The sequence below is a fragment of the Macaca fascicularis genome, chromosome 14 (genome assembly GCF_037993035.2).
Source record: "Macaca fascicularis isolate 582-1 chromosome 14, T2T-MFA8v1.1".
NCBI classification, from domain to species: Eukaryota; Metazoa; Chordata; class Mammalia; order Primates; family Cercopithecidae; genus Macaca; species Macaca fascicularis.
This window is the reverse complement of record NC_088388.1, coordinates 183,174-202,965: the sequence shown is the minus strand read 5'-3', so window position 1 is coordinate 202,965 and position 19,792 is coordinate 183,174. Positions and strand designations below refer to the sequence as shown.

The following is a 19,792-nucleotide window of genomic DNA, read 5'->3' as shown; positions in this document are numbered from 1 at the left end:
TCGCCCGCCAGGCCCCGGCGGCCTTGGGCCTCCCCTCCTCTGCAGGGGAGACTCGGGCCGCCGGCTCTGGAGAAGGGCAAGACCAGGCACGGCGCAGGTGCTCTCGGTCGGGAGAAGGCGGTCACACGGGGCGCGTCCACAGCGGGAGAAACCCTCCTGGGAGGGACGGGGCGGACGCCGAGCCCAGGCGGCAGGCGCCGGAGGACACACCTGCCCCACACGGGATGCCGTGGGACCGGCCAGGCTGACCCCGGCGTGGACAGGTTTGCCTCCCAGAGGGCGGAGATTGAGAGGGGAAGCGACCGGCGGACTCTGGGTGCGGCGGGCATCCATTTGCAATCGCTGGAGGGGCCTTCAGTAAAGAAGGGGTTTGGGAGGCAGAGGCTGCAGTGAGCCGAGATCGCGCCACCGCACCCTACCCTAGCCTGGGCCGCAGAGCACTCTGCGGGGGGGGAAAAAAAAAAAAAAAAAAAAAAGGTTTAATAGACCCTTTCTGTCCCCTTGAGCTGAGTCGCCCCTCCGGGGTGGGACCACAGGAGCTGTCAGGTCCAGGGGGAGCCATGGGTGTCAGGCATGCAAAAAAAGGAGGGGGGGAATCTCAAAAGGCCAATCTTAAGCTCTAAATTACGACGATGAAGAGTCGAACTCTGTGAAATAGTTGAAGAGATTTATTCTGAGCTAAATATGGCTAGTGATGCTGCCCTCAGGAAATCCTGAAAACATAGGCCCAAGGTGGTCGGGGCCCAGCTTGGTTTTATACATTTTAGGGAGACATGAGGCATCAATCAAATACATTTAAGAAATACATTGAAGCCGGGCGCGGTGGCTCACGCCTGTAATCCCAGCACTTTGGGAGGCCGAGGCGGGCGGATCACAAGGTCAGGAGATCGAGACCACGGTGAAACCCCGTCTCTACTAAAAATACAAAAAATTAGCCGGGCGCGGTTGTGGGCGCCTGTAGTCCCAGCTACTCGGGAGGCTGAGGCAGGAGAATGGCGTGAACCCGGGAGGCGGAGCTTGCAGTGAGCCGAGATCGCGCCACTGCACTCCAGCCTGGGCGACAGAGCAAGACTCCGTCTCAAAAAAAAAAAAAAAAAAAAGAAATACATTGAAAAAAAATAAATACATTGGTTTGGTCCAGAAAGGCAGGACAACACAAAGCTGGGGGGGGGGGGTGTGGGGGGGCGGCGGCAGCGCTCCAGCCTGCAGGTGAATTTAATCCTCTCGTTGATGATTGAGTCACTGAGTTTGTCTAAAGACCTGGGATTGGTAGAAAGGGGGTGTACAGGTTAAAATAAAGATTGTGGAGACCGAAGTTCTTTTGAAGTCTTATAGTGGCTGTCCTTAGGAGACAATAGATGACAAATGTTCCCTATTCAGATCTTTAAAAGGTGCTCAACTGTTAATCTCCTCAGGACTGGGAGGGTCTGGAAGAAAAAGATTTAGCTAATATTCTTTTTTTTTTTTTTTTTGAGACAGAGTCTCGCTCTGTCGCCCAGGCTGGAGTGCAGTGGCCGGATCTCAGCTCACTGCAAGCTCCGCCTCCAGGGTTCACGCCATTCTCCTGCCTCAGCCTCCCGAGTAGCTGGGACTGCAGGCGCCCGCCACCTCACCCGGCTAGTTTTCTGTATTTTTTAGTAGAGACGGGGTTTCACCGTGTTAGGCAGCATGGTCTCGATCTCCTGACCTCGTGATCCACCCGTCTCGGCCTCCCAAAGTGCTGGGATGACAGGCTTGAGCCACCGCGCCCGGCCAATAGAGATTCTTTACAGATGCAAATTTCCCCCCACAAAGAACGGCTTTACAGGGCCATTTCAAAATATGGCAAAGAAACATGTTTCGGGGTAAAATGTTTTTTATTTTCTTCCTCGTATCGTAACGTTATGCCAGGGTCAGGTTGGAAAGTAAGTCATGATATACATGGTAGAATAAAACCCATCTGATGAGAATTTATGGTTTGTAGGGCATGGCTTCCCAAGCCCCTTAGATAGGAATTTGGGCAAGATAAAAAAATCAGAGTTTAGTCCCCAATCATGACGAGCCGCTGAGTTTTGGACAAGGCCTATTGTCATTGAAACAATAGCCTATATGTCTCTCAAAGTCAGTTTGGCCCCAAAAACCAGGAATAATTAAGGGAAAGTCAAGATGGGGGGTGGATTAGCTCAGTTCACAGTCTCAATAATTCTTCTCACTGATACTGTCACAGTAGGTAGCTCCTGCGGCTTCAGCAGGACAGGAAAGCGCTTCCCACCCCCAACCAGGAATGTCAGGCGACCCCTCAGGTGATGGTCAGATGGTTGTTACACCGTTTCTCTAAAATAATAATTGGTAATGACTAGCGCCAAGGAAAGGCAGTCTCCCAGTAGATAGAAAAAACCCGAAACGTGGTCAGCAGCTTCCCAGTAAGACCTCAGGAGTTGGGTGAGTGGCTCCAGCATGCGCATGAGGAGGTCAAATGGCTGGTTTAACTGGCGAATGACCTCCCACGAGCTTTCAGCTGGTAGGGGAAGAAGGCCCCAAGTGAGCACACGCAGAGCTCCAGCAAACACCCTGCACGCAGCCACTCCCAAGTGCTGGCAGACCACCGTGTTTGCAGATAGCCCACGCCAAGAGACGAATGCGGAGAAGGGGCGGAAGACGCAGAAGCCACCACATAAAACCCACGTCGAAGATCCAGCTGCTTACTTCATGTCTTAAGTTGCCCACTTTGCCCTCTTCCCAGTGCGGTTCCTTCCTTCCACTCCTGCTGCTCGCCTTGGTCTCTCCTTCTGCCTTATGCCCCTCAGTCGAATTCTTTCTTCTGAGGGGGCAAGAACTGAGGTTGCTGCAGAGCCACATGGATTTGCCACCACTAACATTTTCATGCCCTGTGACTCAGATACATTCCGCTGCTAACAACATAATTTTTCACAAGGTGGTTTTACATTTTCAAAACTGGACAGATGGGATTTGCCCCATTAACGTAAGTTTTACCTAAAAATCTAAAAGACGATGAGCTATCATCTAATCTCAGATGGGGGCATAGATGAGAAAGTGGCAGAAGGTGAGCATTGTGGATGCTGGTAATGGGTATGGAGGGGTTATTGATTTTAGTCTGCATTTATTATTTTTCCCAAAACACAGGTACACAAACACCCAAAAATAGATGAGCTCCAAAGAAGGTGCTATGGTTACACTTTGTGTTCCCACCCAAATCTCGTCTTCACTTATAATCCTCGTTATGCTCATAACCCCCATATGTCACCCGAGAGACAAGGTGGAGGGAGCTGGGTCATGGGGTGCTTCCCCATACTGTTCTCCTCAGAGGGAGTTTTCTAGAGATCTGATGGTTTTAAGAGCGTTGAGTAGTTCATCCTTCATTCATTCTCCTTCCAGCCGCATTGTGGAAAAGGTGCCTGTTTCCCCTTCAACTTCTGCCGTGATGGTAAGTTTCCTGACACCTCCCCAGCCATGTGAGTCAATTAAATCTCTTTAATGTATGAACTACCCAGTCTCAAGCAGTTCTTTATACTAGTGTGAAAACAAACGAATATGAAGGTTAAACTCCCATCCTAGGCACATGTACTCTGCCAGAGTCAGGGCTGCTAGAGAGTACCTTGGGGCAGACACATGGCCGGCTATCTGGCTTGATCATCTGGAATCTGCATCCAGGTCGCCAGACCCCTCAGCCTGCAGAAGCGTCGACACTTCCTATGAAGAGCTCGCCGTCGCCCTTGCTAGGAGTCACAGCTGGGCCTCCCCAAATCGAACACCATCCCCGCCACCCTCCACCTAATCCCCAACAGGCCACTGCCAGGCCCAACCACATCCCAGGCCACTTAGACCAAACTGTGGCCGGGTCCCGGCAAGCCAGGGGTGGATGTGGATGGAGCCTGCTCTGAGACATCGAGGGCTGCCTAAACAAACTCCCTGCAAGGCTTTGTGATCTCCTATCAAAGGCCACATGTGACTGCGGAGTGGGGTGTGAAGGGTGGCCTGCCCCTCCACACCTGTGGGCATTTCTTGTTAGGTGGAACGAGAGACCTGAGAAAAGAAATGAGACACAGAGACAAAGTATACAGAAAAAGTGGGCCCAGGGGACTGGCGCTCAGCATACCGAGGACCCATGCCGGCACCGGTCTCTGAGTTCCTTAGTATTTATTGTTAATTATCTTTACCATCTTAAAGAAAAGGAAGTGGCAGGATAATAGGATCATTGTAGGGAGAAAGTCAGCAGTAAGACATATGAATAAAGTTCTCTGTGACATGAATAAGTTTAAAGGGAAATGCTGTGCCTTGATATGCATATGCAAACATCTCCATAAACCTTTTAGGATCATTGCTCCAGCAAGTCCCACCTTTCGCCCTAAGGCGGTTTTCTCCTTTCTCAGTAAACAGAGCACACAATGGGGTTTTACACGGAGATGTTCCATTGCCCAGGAACGGGCAGGAGACAGATGCTTTTCTCTATCTCAACTGCCAACAACCGCCAAGAGGCCTTCTTTCCTCTTATACTAGTCCTCCTCAGCACAGACCCTTCACGGGTGTCAGGCTGGGGGACGATCGGGTCTTTCCCTTCCCACGAGGCCATATTTCAGACTATCACATGGGGAGAAACCTTGGACAATACCTAGCTTTCCTAGGCAGAGGTGCCTGTGACCTTCCGCAGTGTACGTGTCCCTGGGTACTTGAGATAAAGAGAATGGTGATGACTTTTAACCAGCAAGCTGCCTTCAGGCATTTGTTTAACAAAGCACATCCTGCACAGCCCAAAATCCTTTAAACCCTGAGTCACCATAGCACCTGTCTCTTGCAAGGACAAGGTTGGGGGTAGGGTCACAGATTAACAGCATCTCAAATACAGAACAAAATGGAGTCTCTTATATCTACTTCTTCTTTCTATATAGACACAGTAACAGTCTGATCTTTCTTTTCCCCACAGGGTGCGGCTTCAATTTCCTGTGGAAGGTGTTTTGTGGTTTAGGGAGGAAGACACTGCAGGGCACAAGAGGGAGGCAGGATTCTGAGGGGCAGGCATGGAAATTAAACCACCCTTTCCAAAGTCATCATTGAGAGTATGACGACAGTGAAGGAGGTCTGACCTAACCGACTCCGTCTGGCTCCTAACCTCCAAGCTGTCCTTGCTCATCCCTGGGCTTCGCCTAAACTAATCTGGGGAGAAGCGTTTATCAATGAAGGCTGACCAAGCCCCCTTCTTGCCTGGGGACTAGTTTACCTTTGCAGGACTAACACATTAGCCGCAGGATTAGAAATGATGGTTTAGGAGTCACGCAGCTGGAGGATGGAAGATTCTGACCCCGCCAGCCCCCAAGTTGCTCCCGAGGATCACAGCACGACTGTAGAACCTAGGATCAGAGTCTGAGATACTTTACAGACCTGTGCACTCACTGGATCAGCGGCCACCACCCAGACCCACAATCTGGCTCCCCTGGTCCTGTGGCCCCTACCCAGGAACTGGGTTAGGGTTGGGAAGACAGCTTCGACCCCCCAAGGCTTCATCTCCAACCGGCCCGGTCAGCACTCCTGACTCACTGGCCGCCTCCCCACCAAATCATCCTTCAAAACGCGGATCCCCACGTTTTGGGGGAGACGGATTTGAGTAATAACAAAACTCGGGTCTCCCCTGCAGCCGGCTCTGCGCGAATTGCACCTTCCTTATTGCAAGTCCCCTGCCTCGATGCGACCAACGGGCTCTGTCCCGGAGCGCAAAGAGAACCCATTATGGGGTCACAGGACCGGGCTCCCAGGGTGATTCCCGGACCACCAAGTCCTCCCACAGGGCACTCCTGGATTCAGGCTGGAGCCCCTGCCCAGGGAGGGGCCCCGGAGACGCGGAAATCGGACCCCCCGCGGGTGAAGGGGAGGTGGGAGCCCCAGAGCGGGGCCGGAAGGCTCGGCCGGGGACGTGCCCGAGGGGGAGGAGAGGGACGCCCGTGCTCGTCAGGCGCTGCGGGTCTCGGGGTCCGCGTCCCGCGCACCCCCCGGGGTCCGGGCTGCGGGCGGAGCCTCCTCCGGGACCTGCATCTGCGCCGGCCGCCGCCAGGGGCGCCGCTGAGCTCCCGCCTCCGCCGCTTCTCCCTCCCCGCCCGGCGGGGCCGCGCGCCTCCCGCCCGGGCCCACCTCGGAGTTCGCCGCCTTTGGAACTCACGTCCGGGAGACCCCCGAGGGGAGAGGGCGCCTGGACCCCTGGGCCGAGAGCGCGGCTCCGGGTCTGGGGCGGGTGCGGGTGGGGAGGGGGAGTAGATCCAGACCTGGAGTCGGGGGCGGACGGCGGGGCGGGCGCGCGTGGCCACCCCAGCTCCCACCGCGGCTGCCCACGGGGCACCCCAGACGCCCACACCGGAGACCGAACCGGGGAAGGGAGCTGTAACCAGGTCGGGGCGGGGGAGTCTGTCCAGGGGTCAGACCCGGGTGGAGGGAACTTCCGTGAGGGCAGCTCCTCTGCTCCTGTGCTGCCCCCACCGCGGGGGATCAGGGACGATGCCCGCCGGACTGGAGGCGGCAGTTGCCACGAAGCAGCACCTGGGTCACCCAGGACGGGCTACGAGGCCCGGGGCTCCTTCAGCTGCTGCCCTGGGCACAAAGCCCCCTCGCTCCCACAGGGCCTGAGCCGCCCACATGTGCAGGACTGGCTGCTCCAGACAGCTCGGTGCTCCCTCCACCCCGAGGAAGTAAAGCCAGGTCCCCAGCACCACAGAGCAGGGCCTGGGAGCAGCTGGGGAGCCGGTGCCACCTTGCCGTTTCCTAGCCCTGCTGGGGGCTCAAGCCCTTCCCTCTGTCCTCAGCCTACAGCCTGGACTGCTGACAGGCCAAGAGAGTATCCTTGGGCCCAGGGTGTCCCCGACTCAGCACTGACGTTCCCGAAAAGAGCCCACCTTGAGTCGGAGCTGAGACTTCCAGGACACAGGAACTCCTCCCAGGGTCCTGGATCCAGCTGCTGCCCACAGCAGGAGGCCAGAAACCAGAAGGCCTGAGCACTTGCCCGGTCCTCAAGAGCTGCAGAGGCCAGAAGGGGCAGTGCAGGGGCTGACCACACTGCTCGTGAAAGAAGGGGCCAGCTGGGCATCCTGGGTCGAGTAGGGGCTCAGAAAGCTGTGAAACCCCCATCTCCTGCATTGGCTCTCCTTTAGGTCCTAGATGAATAGTATTGAAGATATATGCCTAAAGTATTCCTAACACCAGGATTTGTTTATGTGTTTTCTTCCCCAAGAAAGCTATAAACAGCGAAAATTCTGCTGTAAGCTTCCTGTGTCCTCTCTTCCTCTTCCTTCCCCCTCCCCTAAAACTAAAAGGAATGTTAAAAACCCCTTTTTCTGTGACCAGCAGACCTTATCTATGCTCCCAATCCCAATTCCTTGTGAACATACTTTGTAAAGTCCTGTGAGATCCTGTCTCCTTTGCTATGCCGCTGCAAGGTCATAAAATAGATAAAATTAGATAAAACGTAAGTTGCAATTCCGGTTTTCCTCAAAATCTAATACACGTCACAAAATAATTTACTGCCTTTGTTTCTTGCTCTGGTAATATCTTCCCGCCGCATGTATTTCCCGCCTTAAAGAGTTTAAGAGGCAATCACCCAAAACCAGCAGTGGCTACCCGCTTGGGACCCCTTCCACGCCGTGGAATCTTTGTACTGTCATTCTGCTCAATAAAGCCTACAGTTTCTTCTTCTCTTGGTCCGTGTCTCCATCACTTGTCGCAGGCAGCCGGCACACCAATTCTTTGGTGGCGTGGCTAAGGCAAGAACCTTTGGCGTGACATTTAATCTTAGAACCAGCAGGACCCCTCCCCAGGTGAAGTCGCAGCAGCACCAGAAACATGTACACTTTATTGAATGCCATTGTAGAAAAGTGTGTGAGGATAAAGGGCTGATACAGGACTCAGCTCTGGGGGCAGGACCAGGAATGGAAGGTGGAGCATGTGGGACACAGGTTATGGGCAGAGCTCCTGGCCTGAATGATGTCTCCTGATCTATCGATGGGCTTGGTAGATCAATACCGGGATGACAATGAGCGGAATGGTCATGAGGATGCCCAAAATCAGGGCCCAGATGTTCAGGCACTTGGCGGTGGAGGCATAGGCCTGGGCCCCAGTCAGGTCGCCAACCATCTTCCTGTCCCTAGACTGGAGGAGAAGAGATGGTGAGGGGACCAGGATTCCTCAGCTGAGAGCCATGTGCTATGGCTCCCACTCCCCCCGGTTCCTCCCCACTCTGAGATCAGGGACCACCTCCTCCCCTTCCTCACCAGGCTCAGACTCCCCAGGGGCCTCGGGGCTCATCCTCCTTCTGCCTGGGCCCCAGCACAGGCTGTTCTCCCCACCACGGGGTGAAGTCGCCTGTGAGTTCCCTTCTCACTTTCTGGGAGAGCCTGGGTGCCAGTCTGGAAGGTGAGGGTGTAATTTCTGGTATTGGGCTGTAGGGAGAATTGCTCTGGGCTAGTGGATCGCTGGGGACAAACTCTGAGCCAGCCAGCCTCCTGGAGCCTCCTCCTAGACCTGCACTGGGCGGATTCCCCAAGCCACACACACACAGATCACACAGATAAAGCTACTGACGTGGGCACACACGGGACAGAGGTGCACACAAACTCACACAGGGACACATGAGTCCCCACCCCAGGCAGCTTCTGGGCAGGTGGAGTTCCAGGCTCACCGGGACCCTCTGAGCGTTCCCTGGGGCCATACGCACCTTCACGGAGTAGGCAAATGCTATGAAGCCCAGGCAGCAGGTGTTCATGAAGAGGGTGTTGAACAGGGACCAGACAACATGGTCGGGCACGGAGGTCTCGCTGCGGATGTGGATCACGGTGGACATCGGGGGAGCAGGGTTGTGGGGCGCCCCCAGCACAGCTACCTCATGCTCTTCCTTGAGCATCTCATAGCTGGGGGGCTGGCCGCTGTTGACAGGAGGGAAGACGGTTTGGACCGTGTGGTTCATGGTGTCCTGCGAAGGCCAGTAGTGGTCGGGTTAGTGGGATGGTTCTCAGTGGGCCCTCCCTTTCCCCAGTAGTTTCGATTTCTCAGCAGTTTCCTCTTCCTGGCATTTGTCAAATGCAGAGTTGGCCGGGGCCAGATGAGGGCGGAACAAATTCCTGAGGATCAAATTACTTTAGGACGGGGAGGAAGGAGGGGCTGAGGGCTGAGGGGCTTCCTCTCTAGAGCCCAAGTGAGCACATTTCTCATCTTGTTAGGGGTGTGGGGGTCCTGGAGACTTCCCCTACGTTGGGAGTCTCCACACCGCAGGCCAGCAGCTGCAGGACCTCACTGTCCTGGTTCAGGGCTCCTGCCAGGCTTGTGCTGGTGCCTCCACACGCCAGGTCCCACAGCAGTTCCCCCAAAGCCCTCGCCTCACTTGTCACAGGCCTCATCTGCTGAAATGCCTTGTCCTTTCCTGGGGTTGCAGTCCTGCTCCGTGCGGGTGTGGGGGCTAAAGGTCCCCGTGTCTCCTGGTGCAGGTCAGAGGCCTGGCGGCCAGTGCTGCCTGTCCCAAAGGAGCCCTCCAGGCCCAGGAACGGGGACTCTGGGGAGCACTGACGGAAGAGGGGGCTGTGGGATGCCAGTGGCAGAGGCCTGGATGGTGGAGTTAGGAGCCATGGCCCTTTACCCTGGAGGCCCACCTGGGTGAAGGCTCCCAGACCCGCTCCACGCGGCCCAGCGGCACCCACGCTGCCCAGAGCTCTGGGTGTCTGGTCCCTGGGGCGCCCTCCAGATCTCCAGGTTCTGATCATCTCTGCCTCTTCCCTGGGTCCTCACACGGGTGCCAGCTGCTTCCTGCAGTTGCCGCCTGTTTTTCTCATGAACCGGTTTGTGCCTCTGAGCAGCTCCTGAGGTTACGTCCTCCCTGTGGAAACACCTTGTGTGGCCGCTGGGTTTCTTCCTGGACCCTCCTTGGCAGAGGCTACTGCGGCAAACTGAGCTGATGCTGTGCACTTGGCTGGTCAGAGGGGGCAGTGTGGGCAGGGCTGGCAGGGGAGGGGTCACAGGGGCAGGAGCGTGGCCTGCAGGCCTGTGTGCAGCGCGACCTGTTTAATTCCTGATGTGCCACATGGGCCCATTTTCCTTTGCCCACCAGGCCAGACTCCCCAGAGGACATCGCTGCAGGTGGAACTTACAGAGATGGGCGGCTGCTCACCCTGCTGTAGCCTTTCACCGCAGCGGGTGGTCAGGTCCACATCAGTGACCTCCGGAGCTCACATGACAGTAGCGTGCAGCCGTGTAATTGCAGAGTGATGTGTTTGAGTAATGATGACTTTGGCTCTATAGGATAAATTTTATTGATAATTTGTAAGATTTAAAAGATTTAACTTTAACAACGACTGTGTCTACTGTCGAATCACAGTGCTTCTCGACGTTAAACACCCTTGCTACTGGATGTTTTCCAGGCCACGCAGAAAGGATTGCGTGATTGGTAGTGGGTGTCCAGGCTCTTGGCGTTTTGAACAAAGAATTGTACAGAATGCACAAAAGCAAGGAAAGAATGAAGCAACAGAAGCAGAGATTTTTTTCAAAATGAAATTATTTTTGGAAATAAAAAATGATTTTTTAAAATGAAAATGAAATCGTTGCAGAAAGCCACCAATCAGAGGCTAAAGTGAAGTTACAAAGTTGCACTTCTATGGAAAGACTTGTCCTCCTATCAGAAGCTTCAATTAAGTTACAAGGGTACAGTCCTATGCAAATTCTGATTGATTAGAAAAAGCCAATCAGAGGTACTTTCAATTTCCCATCTGCCATGCAGAAGTGGGGGTTTGCAAAGGGAGTAAGACTTCCTAATTCCAGGAAGAAAGTGTGAAATGGCCTCCAGACCCTATTCTCCTGCCTCAATTGTATCCCGAAAGTAAAGTGTTTTTTCTTTTTGAAATGGTGTCTCGCTATGGTGCCGAGGCCGGAGTGCAGTGGAACAATCTCTGCTCATTGCAGCCTCTGCCTCCTGCGTTCCAGTGATCTCCTGCCTCAGCCTCCTGGGGTAGCTGGAATTACAGGTAATCTGCCACCCTGCCCATCTAATTTTTGCACTTCTAGTAGAGACGAGGTTTCACCATGTTGGCCAGGCTGGTCTTGAACTCCCGACCTCAGGTGATCTGCCAGCCTCGGCCTCCCAAAGTGCTAGGATTATAGGTGTGAGCCACCACTGCCGGCCCTGAAAGTAAGATACTAATGTCTTATATTAATGCCCACTTGCAGGAGTCCGTCGTCAGGCCTGGGTCCCTAAGTCCTCTTCCTTCTGCTGGCTGGGGTGAGTGCAAAGGACTTAGGCACGTCCAGGCCTCCACACGCCTTCTATCCTGGGCTGTGTCTCCCCCACACACAGGATGTCCTGGGATTTGTGTCTGGCTGTGCTGTGGGGACACCTTCCCTCTTCATGGTCTGAAGCCCCCAACTGGACGGGAGTGCTGACTGAAAACCAAAAATAAAAATCTAAGCCCCCTTGCCCCCACCACTGAATGGAGCTCCCTTGGCCAAGGGAGTCCCAAACAAACCTGAAAAACTGAATTCACAGCCTCGAAGGGAAGGCAGGTTGGACAGGCCTACTGATATCCCCTCCCTGTGGAGTTTAGGTACAACCGACCAGCAGTAACACTGAGATAAAGCTCATAGTACTGACAAAACAGACTCTTCGAGGCAATAAGGTACCAAATTCCAACATGACTGTGGTACAGCGTCACATTACAGTGTAGACCCTAAATATCTGAGAAAGTTCTCCGTCAATTTAAGAGCAAGGTTAAGGATGCACGGGTGGCAGAGCCTCAGGAGGCCCTGACAGGGTGCCCAAGGTGGTCGGGGCACAGCTGGTTTTATAGGAAGACGTGGACATCAATATATGTGCGACGTACATTAGTTCCGTCTGGAAAGACGGGACAACTAGAAGTGGGGAGGGGGCTTCCAGATCACAGGTCGAGAAGAGACAAAGGATCCCATTCGTCTGAGTTTCAGATGAGCTTTTCCAAAGGAAGCGATCAGATATGCATTATCTCAGCCGGAAGGGTAACTTTGAGTTCTATTTGTCTTTTGCCCGCAAGGAATTTCCCTGTGGACAAATTGAGGCAGGTATGTAGCTTTTTTGTTTCGGCAGTCGCCGTTTTTAGGAACAGAATGGGCAGCAGCTTTGCCCTAAGCAGTTCCCAGCGTGACGTCTCCTTTTGGTTCAGTGATTTTGGGATCCCAATATTTATTTTCCTTTCACAACAAATAGCAGGCTCTGAAGGAAAGAAAAATTATTTACCCCCAAAATAAACTTATTTTTATTTTTATTTATTTATTTATTTTTTTTGAGACGGAGTCTCGCTCTGTCACCCAGGCTGGAGTGCAGTGGCCGGATCTCAGCTCACTGCAAGCTCCGCCTCCTGGGTTCACGCCATTCTCCTGCCTCAGCCTCCCAAGCAGCTGGGACTACAGGCGCCCGCCACCTCGCCCGGCTAATTTTTTGTATTTTTTAGTAGAGACGGGGTTTCACCGTGTTAGGCAGCATGGTCTCGATCTCCTGACCTCGTGATCCGCCCATCTCGGCCTCCCAAAGTGCTGGGATTACAGGCTTGAGCCACCGCGCCCGGCCCACTTATTTTTATTTTTGAGACGGGGCCTTGCTATGTTGCCCAGACTGGTCTCCAGCTCCTGTGCTCAAGAGATCCTTCTGCCTCATCCTCCCAAAGTGCTGGTGTGAGCCACCATGCCCAGCCTCAAAATAGATTTCTTTGGCATATTTTGAAACGGCCTTGCACAACTGTCTCTTATTAGGGAAATCTGCATTCTGTAGAGAATCTCCTTCCCTTTCTAGGTCTTTTCCTAACAGAACAGACATTTAACTAACAGCCCTTTTTAAGGGTGGAAAAGAGATATTTATCATCCTTCTCTCCAGCCTGCTGCCTGGAGGCTCATCTGCGCAACATGCACGTCGCCTTCCACAGCCCCTGTTATCTAAACTCAAGAATTTCTTTCGACTAACCAACTCTTTAGGCAAAGCTGAACTTTTTTTTTTTTTTTTTAGAAACTGATGTTTATTTTCTATCAACCATTTTTCCATGTTGCTTAAGAGCCCGTGCAAGAACAGCTTAAGACCATTCAGTGGTTGCTCCTACCCATTCAGTGGCCTGAGCAGTGGGAGCTGCAGACCAGTCTTCCGTGGCAGGCTGAGCACTCCAGTCTTCAGTAGGGAACTGCTGAATAGGCACAGAGGGCACCTGCACACCTTCAGACCAGTCTGCAACCTCAGGCTGAGTAGCAGTGAACTCAGGAGCTGGAGCAGTCCATTCACCCTGAAATTCCTCCTTGGTCACTGCCTTTTCAGCAGCAGCCTGCTCTTCTTTTTCAATCTCTTCAGGATCTCTGTAGAAGTAGAGATCAGGCATGACCTCCCACGGGTGTTCACGGGAAATGGTGCCACGCATGCGCAGAACTTCCCGAGCCAGCATCCACTACATCAAACCCACTGAGTGAGCTCCCTTGTTGTTGCATGGGATGGCAATGTCCACATAGCGCAGAGGAGAATCTGTGTTACACAGAGCAATGGTAGGTAGGTTAACATAAGATGCCTCCGTGAGAGGCTGGTGGTCAGCCCTGGGGTCAGTAACCACAAGAAGCCGTGGCTCCCGGAAGGCTGCCTGGATCTGGTTAGTGAAGGTTCCAGGAGTGAAGCGGCCAGCAATTGGAGTGGCTCCAGTGGCAGCAGCAAACTTCAGCACGGCCCTCTGGCCAGTATTCCTGGAGGATATAACACTGACATCAGCAGGGTTTTCAATGGCAACAATGGCACGAGCCGCCAGCAGAAGCTTCTCCCAGGTCCTCTTCAGATTTATGATGTAGATGCCATCACTTTTCCTTTTATAGATGTACTGTTCCATCTGGAAGTCAAGATTGGTGCCACCTAAGTGGGTTCCTGCTGCAAGGAACTTAAGGACATCCTCCTCCTTCATTTGCAGGACATCAAGGGCTCCGGACATTGTGAAAGTTTCCCTTTAAGTTACGACGGGAATCCAGAACAACGCCGTATGGACCCCTTTGTAGGTAGCGCGGAAAGCTTTTTTTTTTTTTTCTTGAGACAGAATCTCGCTCTGTCGCCCAGGCTGGAGTGAGTGGCGCCATCTCGGCTCACTGCAAGCTCCGCCTCCCGGGTTCCCGCCATTCTCCTGCCTCAGCCTCCGGAGTAGCTGGGACCACAGGCGCCGCCGCCACACCGGCTAATTTTTGTATTTTTAGTGGAGACGGGGTTTCACCATATTAGCCAGGATGGTCTCGATCTCCTGACCTCGTGGTCCGCCCGTCTCGGCCTCCCAAAGTGCTGGGATTCCAGGTGTGAGCCACCCAGCCTGGACCCAAAGCTGAACTCTCTAAGCCAACTGCCAATCAGAAAATCTTTAAATCCACAAGACGAGACGGAATAATACGGAGCGGTCGCAGGAGAACAGAACGTTCTAAGCAGCAGCCTCACGTGACTAGCAAAGGAAACTGCTGAAGTTGCTGCAGAAGCGAGGGGCCGACGAGACTTTGAGAAGCAGCTGGCGAAGACAGACGGAGCCGCCGTGACCTGGGCGCCCCCAGGACCTCCTCCCGTAACACCCTCAGCCCGCGCCCGGGGCCGCGCAGTTCCAGGAGCGCAGACTCGCCGCGGACTTGGCGGGCGCTCGGCCAAGATGGCGGCCTCCGTGCGGCGCGTTGCGGCGGCCACGGGTCTGGGGCCAGGGCGGCCTTGCGCTGGGCGCGCCCTGCACACCTCCGCCGTCCGCGACGAGAACCGGCGGCCCGAGTCCGCGGAGGCCGGGGGACAAGCCGGCGACCTAGGAGGACGCACACGCGCCGCACTTCGTCGCCCGCCTGAGGGCCGGAGGTCGCTCGCACGCGGAGCCCGGACGGGAGGGCCGTGCGGCGGAGCGAACCGTGGAGGGCGTTTCCGTGGCGCATTCATGTCGGGGCCTTCCCGGGCGCCCGGCTGACCAGCGGGTGGTGCCGCTCCGGGCGAGCCGTTGGGAGAGCTGCGCCCCGGTCCTGAGGCACTTGCCTGCCCGCACGTTCTGCTTCCTCGTGGGCCACAGGGAAACTTCGCTGTCCCACTTGCCACGTGTCCTCTGCCCTCCACGTCCAAACAGCGCTGTCGGAGGCTGTGTACGGGCCTCTCGGACCATCCCCTTCTGCATCGAGCTGTAGCCTGCGGGGAAGGGAACCGCGTCCCCTCCACAGGACAGGCGAGGCCTCTCAGCTGCTATCGATAAAGACCGTCTAGGCTGCCCTGAAGAAAAAACGGGAGGCACCTCAGTTCTGAGAAATCGTCACCTTCCTGCAAGAATCTTCATGAAACCCCCCTCCGTGAAAGAAACCCCGAAAGATGGAAACTCCACCCAAACCCCTGCAAGTGACTCTGGAGTCTCCGCCCACAGGGTCCTTTCTTGAGTGTGTACTTTTCACTTTTCTTTTCTTTCTTTCTTTTTTTTTGAGACGGAGTCTGTCTCTGTCGCCCAGGCTGGAGTGCAGTGGCGCGATCTCGGCTCACCGCATCCTCCGCCTCCGGGGTTCCAGCGATTCTCCTGCCTCAGCCTCCCGAGTAGCTGGGATCATCATCGCCCGCCACCACGCCCGGCTAATTTTTGGGTTTTTAGTAGAGACGGGATTTTGCCATGTTGGCCGGGCTGGTGTCGAACTCCTGACCTCAGGTGATCCGCCCGCCTCGGCCTCCCAAAGTGCTGGGATTACAGGCACGAGCCACCGCGCCTGGCCTTCACTTTTCAATGAATCTCCCTGCTTTCACTATTTTCTGACTCATCCTTGAATTTCCTTCTTGTGCCAAGAGCCTGGACACCCGTGGGGGTTCAGGTCCCACTGGCAATTGGGAACCTCCCCAAGCCCACTGGTATCACTATGACCCGTGACCACACCCCTTTGAGATGTCCTGCCTTTCCTGGCAGAAGCAATGTACACCTTACCTGTGAGAACTAAACTCTGACTTTTTTATCATTCCCAAATTCCTATCAGAGGGGCCTGGGGAGTCATGCCCTACGAATGGTAACTTCTCATCATATGAGTTTTTGTTTTTGTTTGTTTTGTTTTGTTTTTGTATTTTTAGTAGAGACAGGTTTCACCACGTTGGCCAGGCTGGTCTTGAACTCTTGACCTCAGGTGATCTGCCCGCCTCGGCCTCCCAAAGTGCTGGGATTACAGGCATGAGCCACCACGCCCGGCCAACCAGATGAGTTTTATTTAACCCTATATATCGTGACTTACTTTCCAACCTGACTCTGGCATAACGTTATGAAACAAGGGCTGGGCACGGTGGCTCACGCCTGTAATCCCAGTGCTTTGGGAGACTGAGGCGGGCGGATCACCTGAGGTCAGGAGTTCGAGACCAGCTTCAACATGGAGAAACTCGTCTCTACTAAAAATGCAAAATTAGCCGGGCGTGGTGGTGCATCCCTGTAATCCCAGCTACTCGGGAGGCTGAGGCAGGAGAATTGCTTGAACCTGGGAGGCGGAGGTTGCGGTGAGCTGAGATTGCGCCATTGCACTCCAGCCTGGGCAACATGAGCGAGACTCAGTCTCAAAAAAAAAAAAAAAAAAAGAAGGAAGAAAATCAAAATTCCCCCAAAACAAGTTTCTTTGCCAAGTTTTAAAATGGCCCTGCAAAGCTGTTCCTTGTTGGGGGAAAATCTGCATCTATAAAGAATCTCAATTAACATAGCTAGGTGTTTTTCTTCCAGACCCTCCCAATCCTGAAGCGATTAAGATCTGAATAGGAAACATTTGTCACCTACTATCTCTAAGGGCTGCCACTGAAAGACTTCAAGATAACTTTGGTCTCCACATCTTTATTTTTTATTTATTTTTTGAGACAGAGTCTTTCGCTCTGTCACCCAGGCTGGGGTGCAGTGGCACGATCTCAGCTCACCGCCACCTCCGCCTCCCGGTTTCAAATGATTCTCCTGCCTCAGCCTCCTGAGTAGCTGGGATCACAGGCGTCATCATAAGGGAGGAGACCACCCCTCATATCGACTTATGCCCAATTTCTGCCTCCAAAGAAAGAAGTAGAAACTAAAAGGCAGAAATGAAATCCACAGGCAGACATCCCGGTGCCGCACCCTGGGCCTGGTAGTTAAAGGTCGACCCTGACCTAACTGGTTCTCTTTTCTATAGATTACAGACATTGTATAGAAATGCGCTGTGAAAATCCCTGTCTTGTTTTGTTCCGATCTAATTACCGGTGCATGCAGCCCCCAGTCACATACCCCCTGCTTACTCAATCACGACCCTCTCACGCACACCCCCTTAAAGTTGTGAGCCCTTAAAAAGGGACAGGAATTGCTCACTCGGGGGTGGGGCTCGGCTCTTGAGACAGAAGTCTTGCGGATGCCCCGGCCAAATAAACCCCTTCCTTCTTTAACTTGGTGTCTGAGGAGTTTTGTCTGCCGCTCGTCCTGCTACAATCACGCCCGGCTAATTTTGTATTTTTAGTAGAGATGGGGCTTCTCCATGTTGATCAGGCTGGTCTTGAACTCCTGACCTTGTGATCTGCCCGCCTCAGCTTCCCATAGTGCTGGGATTACATGCCCAGCCACAATCTTGATTTTAATCTGAACACTCCTTTTCTACCAATCCTAGGTCTTTAGACAAACTCAACCAATTGTCAGAAAATGTTTAAATTCACCTATAGCCTGGAACACTGCCGCCTCCCCCGCCCGCCCCCCCACAGGCTTTGTGTTGTCCTGCCTTTCTGGACCAAACCAATGTATTTCTTAAATGGACTTGATTGATGCCTCATGTCTCCCTAAAATGTATAAAACCAAGCTGCGCCCCGACCACCTTGGGCCTATGTTCTCAGGACCTCCTGAGGGCCACATCACGGGCCATGGCCACTCATATATAGCTCAGAATAAATCTCTTCAAATATTTCACAGAGTTGGACTCTTTTCGTTGACACTTGCATTGATCTATGTCTTTGCCTGTAACTTCTGTCTCCCTACAATGTATAAAACCAAGCTGTAGCCCGGCCACCTCTGGTACATTTGCAGGAACTCGGGAGGCTGTGTCATGAGCCGTGGTCAGTCATAGTTGGCTCAGAACAAACCTCTTTAAATACTTTACACAGTTAGCTTTTTTCATCCTGACCAACATGGTGAAACCCCGTCTCGACTAAAAATACAAAAACCAGTCGGGCGTGGTGGCAGGTGCCTGTAGTCCCAGCTACTCGGGAGGCTGAGGCAGAAGAATCGCTTGAACCTGGGAGGCAGAGGTTGCGGTGAGCCGAGATAGCGCCACTGCACTGGCCTGGGCGACAGAGTAAGACTCCGTCTCACAAAAAAAAAGTAAGAAAGAAAAGAAAAAAAGTCACCGCTCTGCTCACTGAGGTAAATGACTATCTGATTGCCTCCTTTGGAGAAGCGAGTCAGAAACTCAAAAGAATGCAAAATGCAACCTTCGTCTCTTATGTACCTGCGACCGGGAAGCGCCCCCCACTTCGAGTCTTTCCCGCCTTGCTTTGCGTTGTCCTGCCTTTCCAGGCTGAACCAATGTTCATCTTACACATGTTGACAGATGTCTCCTGTCTCCCTAGAATGTGTAAAACCAAACTGTGCTCCGGCCACCTTGGGCACATACCCTCGGGACCTCCTGAGCCTGAGCCATGGGCACGTCCTCAACCTTGGCAAAACAAACTTTCTAAATTAACGGAGACCTGTCTCAGATATTTGGGGTTCACAGGTTCAAGCACAGCAGCAAGGAACCCCCTACCCAACCATCCCCTGCCGGTGGCGAGTGCGGGTCCTGGAGGAGGGAGGGCAGCTCAGTCCCAGGCGCTCGGGAGTGTGGATGACTGCGAGACTGGGAAGCTGAGCCTTCTGGCCGGGTGCAGTTGCCACCACTGCTTGGGGGAAGGCTGGGCACAGGAGGTTTGGAGGGAGGATCCGGGGTCTATTGTTGGGAAGTGGGTGGAGGTCCACAGAGCAGTGTGTGAGTCCAGAGCTGGGGACCAAACCAATGTCTTTGGGGGTCAGTCTGGGCTGAAGACATAAATGTGAGTCGTCAGCAGGCAGAGGCATCTGCAGCCACAGAGACAAGACTGGGGCGGACCTTGAGCCCTAAGCAGGACCACTCACCACAGACATTCTGGGATCAGGGAGGGCAGCCGAGGAGGCTGAGGAGGGGAGTGTCCACCACAGGCGCCCACAGGCTCCCTGCATCCGGCCACCAGTGTTAACAGCTGCTGCTGGCCCCTGGGGGTCCCCTGCGGGTTCTTAACAGGCTGCACCCCCTGGCTTTCCCCCCACGCGGTTCTCTCCTCTCCCGCGTGCCCTCTGACAGCCGCCCTCCTCTTCCCCCTTGCAGGGACGCCAGCGCTCCTAGGGCCCGGCGCTGGTGTTCCTGCTCGTCGAGTGTTGGGGCAGAGTTGAGTTCTGAGTTCTGGGAATGGAGGGGCTGCGGTGTCAGCAGCTCTGGCTCTGAGGAGGTGGCTCCTGTACGTCCCTGAACTGTGAGACCCGTGGCCCTGAGGCAGCACCTCCCACCCCTCTTGGCCTGGAGGGAGGGGGCTCTGGCCAATGGTCTGCCCACTGCGTTTGATGGGGGTGGGGGGATGAGGTGTGTGGGTGGGGGTCTCTGCCACTGCCCGGCAGTGGCCTTCCAAGGGGGGATGTCTGGCAGGAGGGTCCCTGCTGGGTGGTCCACGGCAGCCTCGGACAGGGGCTTCCTGGGGTGGGGGCTAAGGGGCGGGCCGCACCCTCGGGCTGCAGGCTGTAATTTGTGTTATATATAGCATGGAGGGGCTGGGCTGGGAGGGCAGCAGGGCTATAAGTGAGTGGGTGCCCACCCTCCCAGC

At 54.2% G+C, this 19,792-nt stretch overlaps 1 protein-coding gene and 2 pseudogenes across 2 annotated transcripts; all 3 read right to left on the bottom strand.

The window, feature by feature from the left end:
- Positions 1-5,091: 5,091 nt before the first annotated feature.
- LOC123568865 (uncharacterized) lies at positions 5,092-7,841 on the bottom strand (annotated as a pseudogene).
- On the bottom strand, positions 7,811-8,973 carry LOC102145938 (interferon-induced transmembrane protein 3-like). 2 transcript variants are annotated; one of them, XM_074012656.1, is made up of 3 exons: positions 8,690-8,973; positions 8,247-8,414; positions 7,811-8,124 (listed from the first exon to the last, which is right to left on the bottom strand). In XM_074012656.1, exons 1-2 carry the CDS (start codon positions 8,936-8,938, stop codon positions 8,277-8,279), a joined length of 387 nt encoding a protein of 128 aa, XP_073868757.1. In that variant the 5' UTR covers positions 8,939-8,973; the 3' UTR covers positions 7,811-8,124; positions 8,247-8,276. The 2 variants fall into 2 exon arrangements, with proteins under 2 accessions (XP_073868757.1, XP_005576773.1); XM_005576716.5 differs by lacking the exon at positions 8,247-8,414.
- Positions 8,974-13,012: 4,039 nt separating this feature from the next.
- Positions 13,013-14,015, bottom strand: LOC102137363 (small ribosomal subunit protein uS2-like; annotated as a pseudogene).
- Positions 14,016-19,792: the final 5,777 nt, after the last annotated feature.

Coding starts and splice junctions, on each gene's coding strand:
- LOC102145938 (XM_005576716.5), bottom strand. CDS start 8,938: ATGAACCACACGGTCCAAACCGTCTTCCCTCCTGTCAACAGCGGCCAG. Junction 8,125..8,689: donor CATTTGCCTACTCCGTGAAG/GTGCGTATGGCC, acceptor CTTCTCCTCCAG/TCTAGGGACAGGAAGATGGT.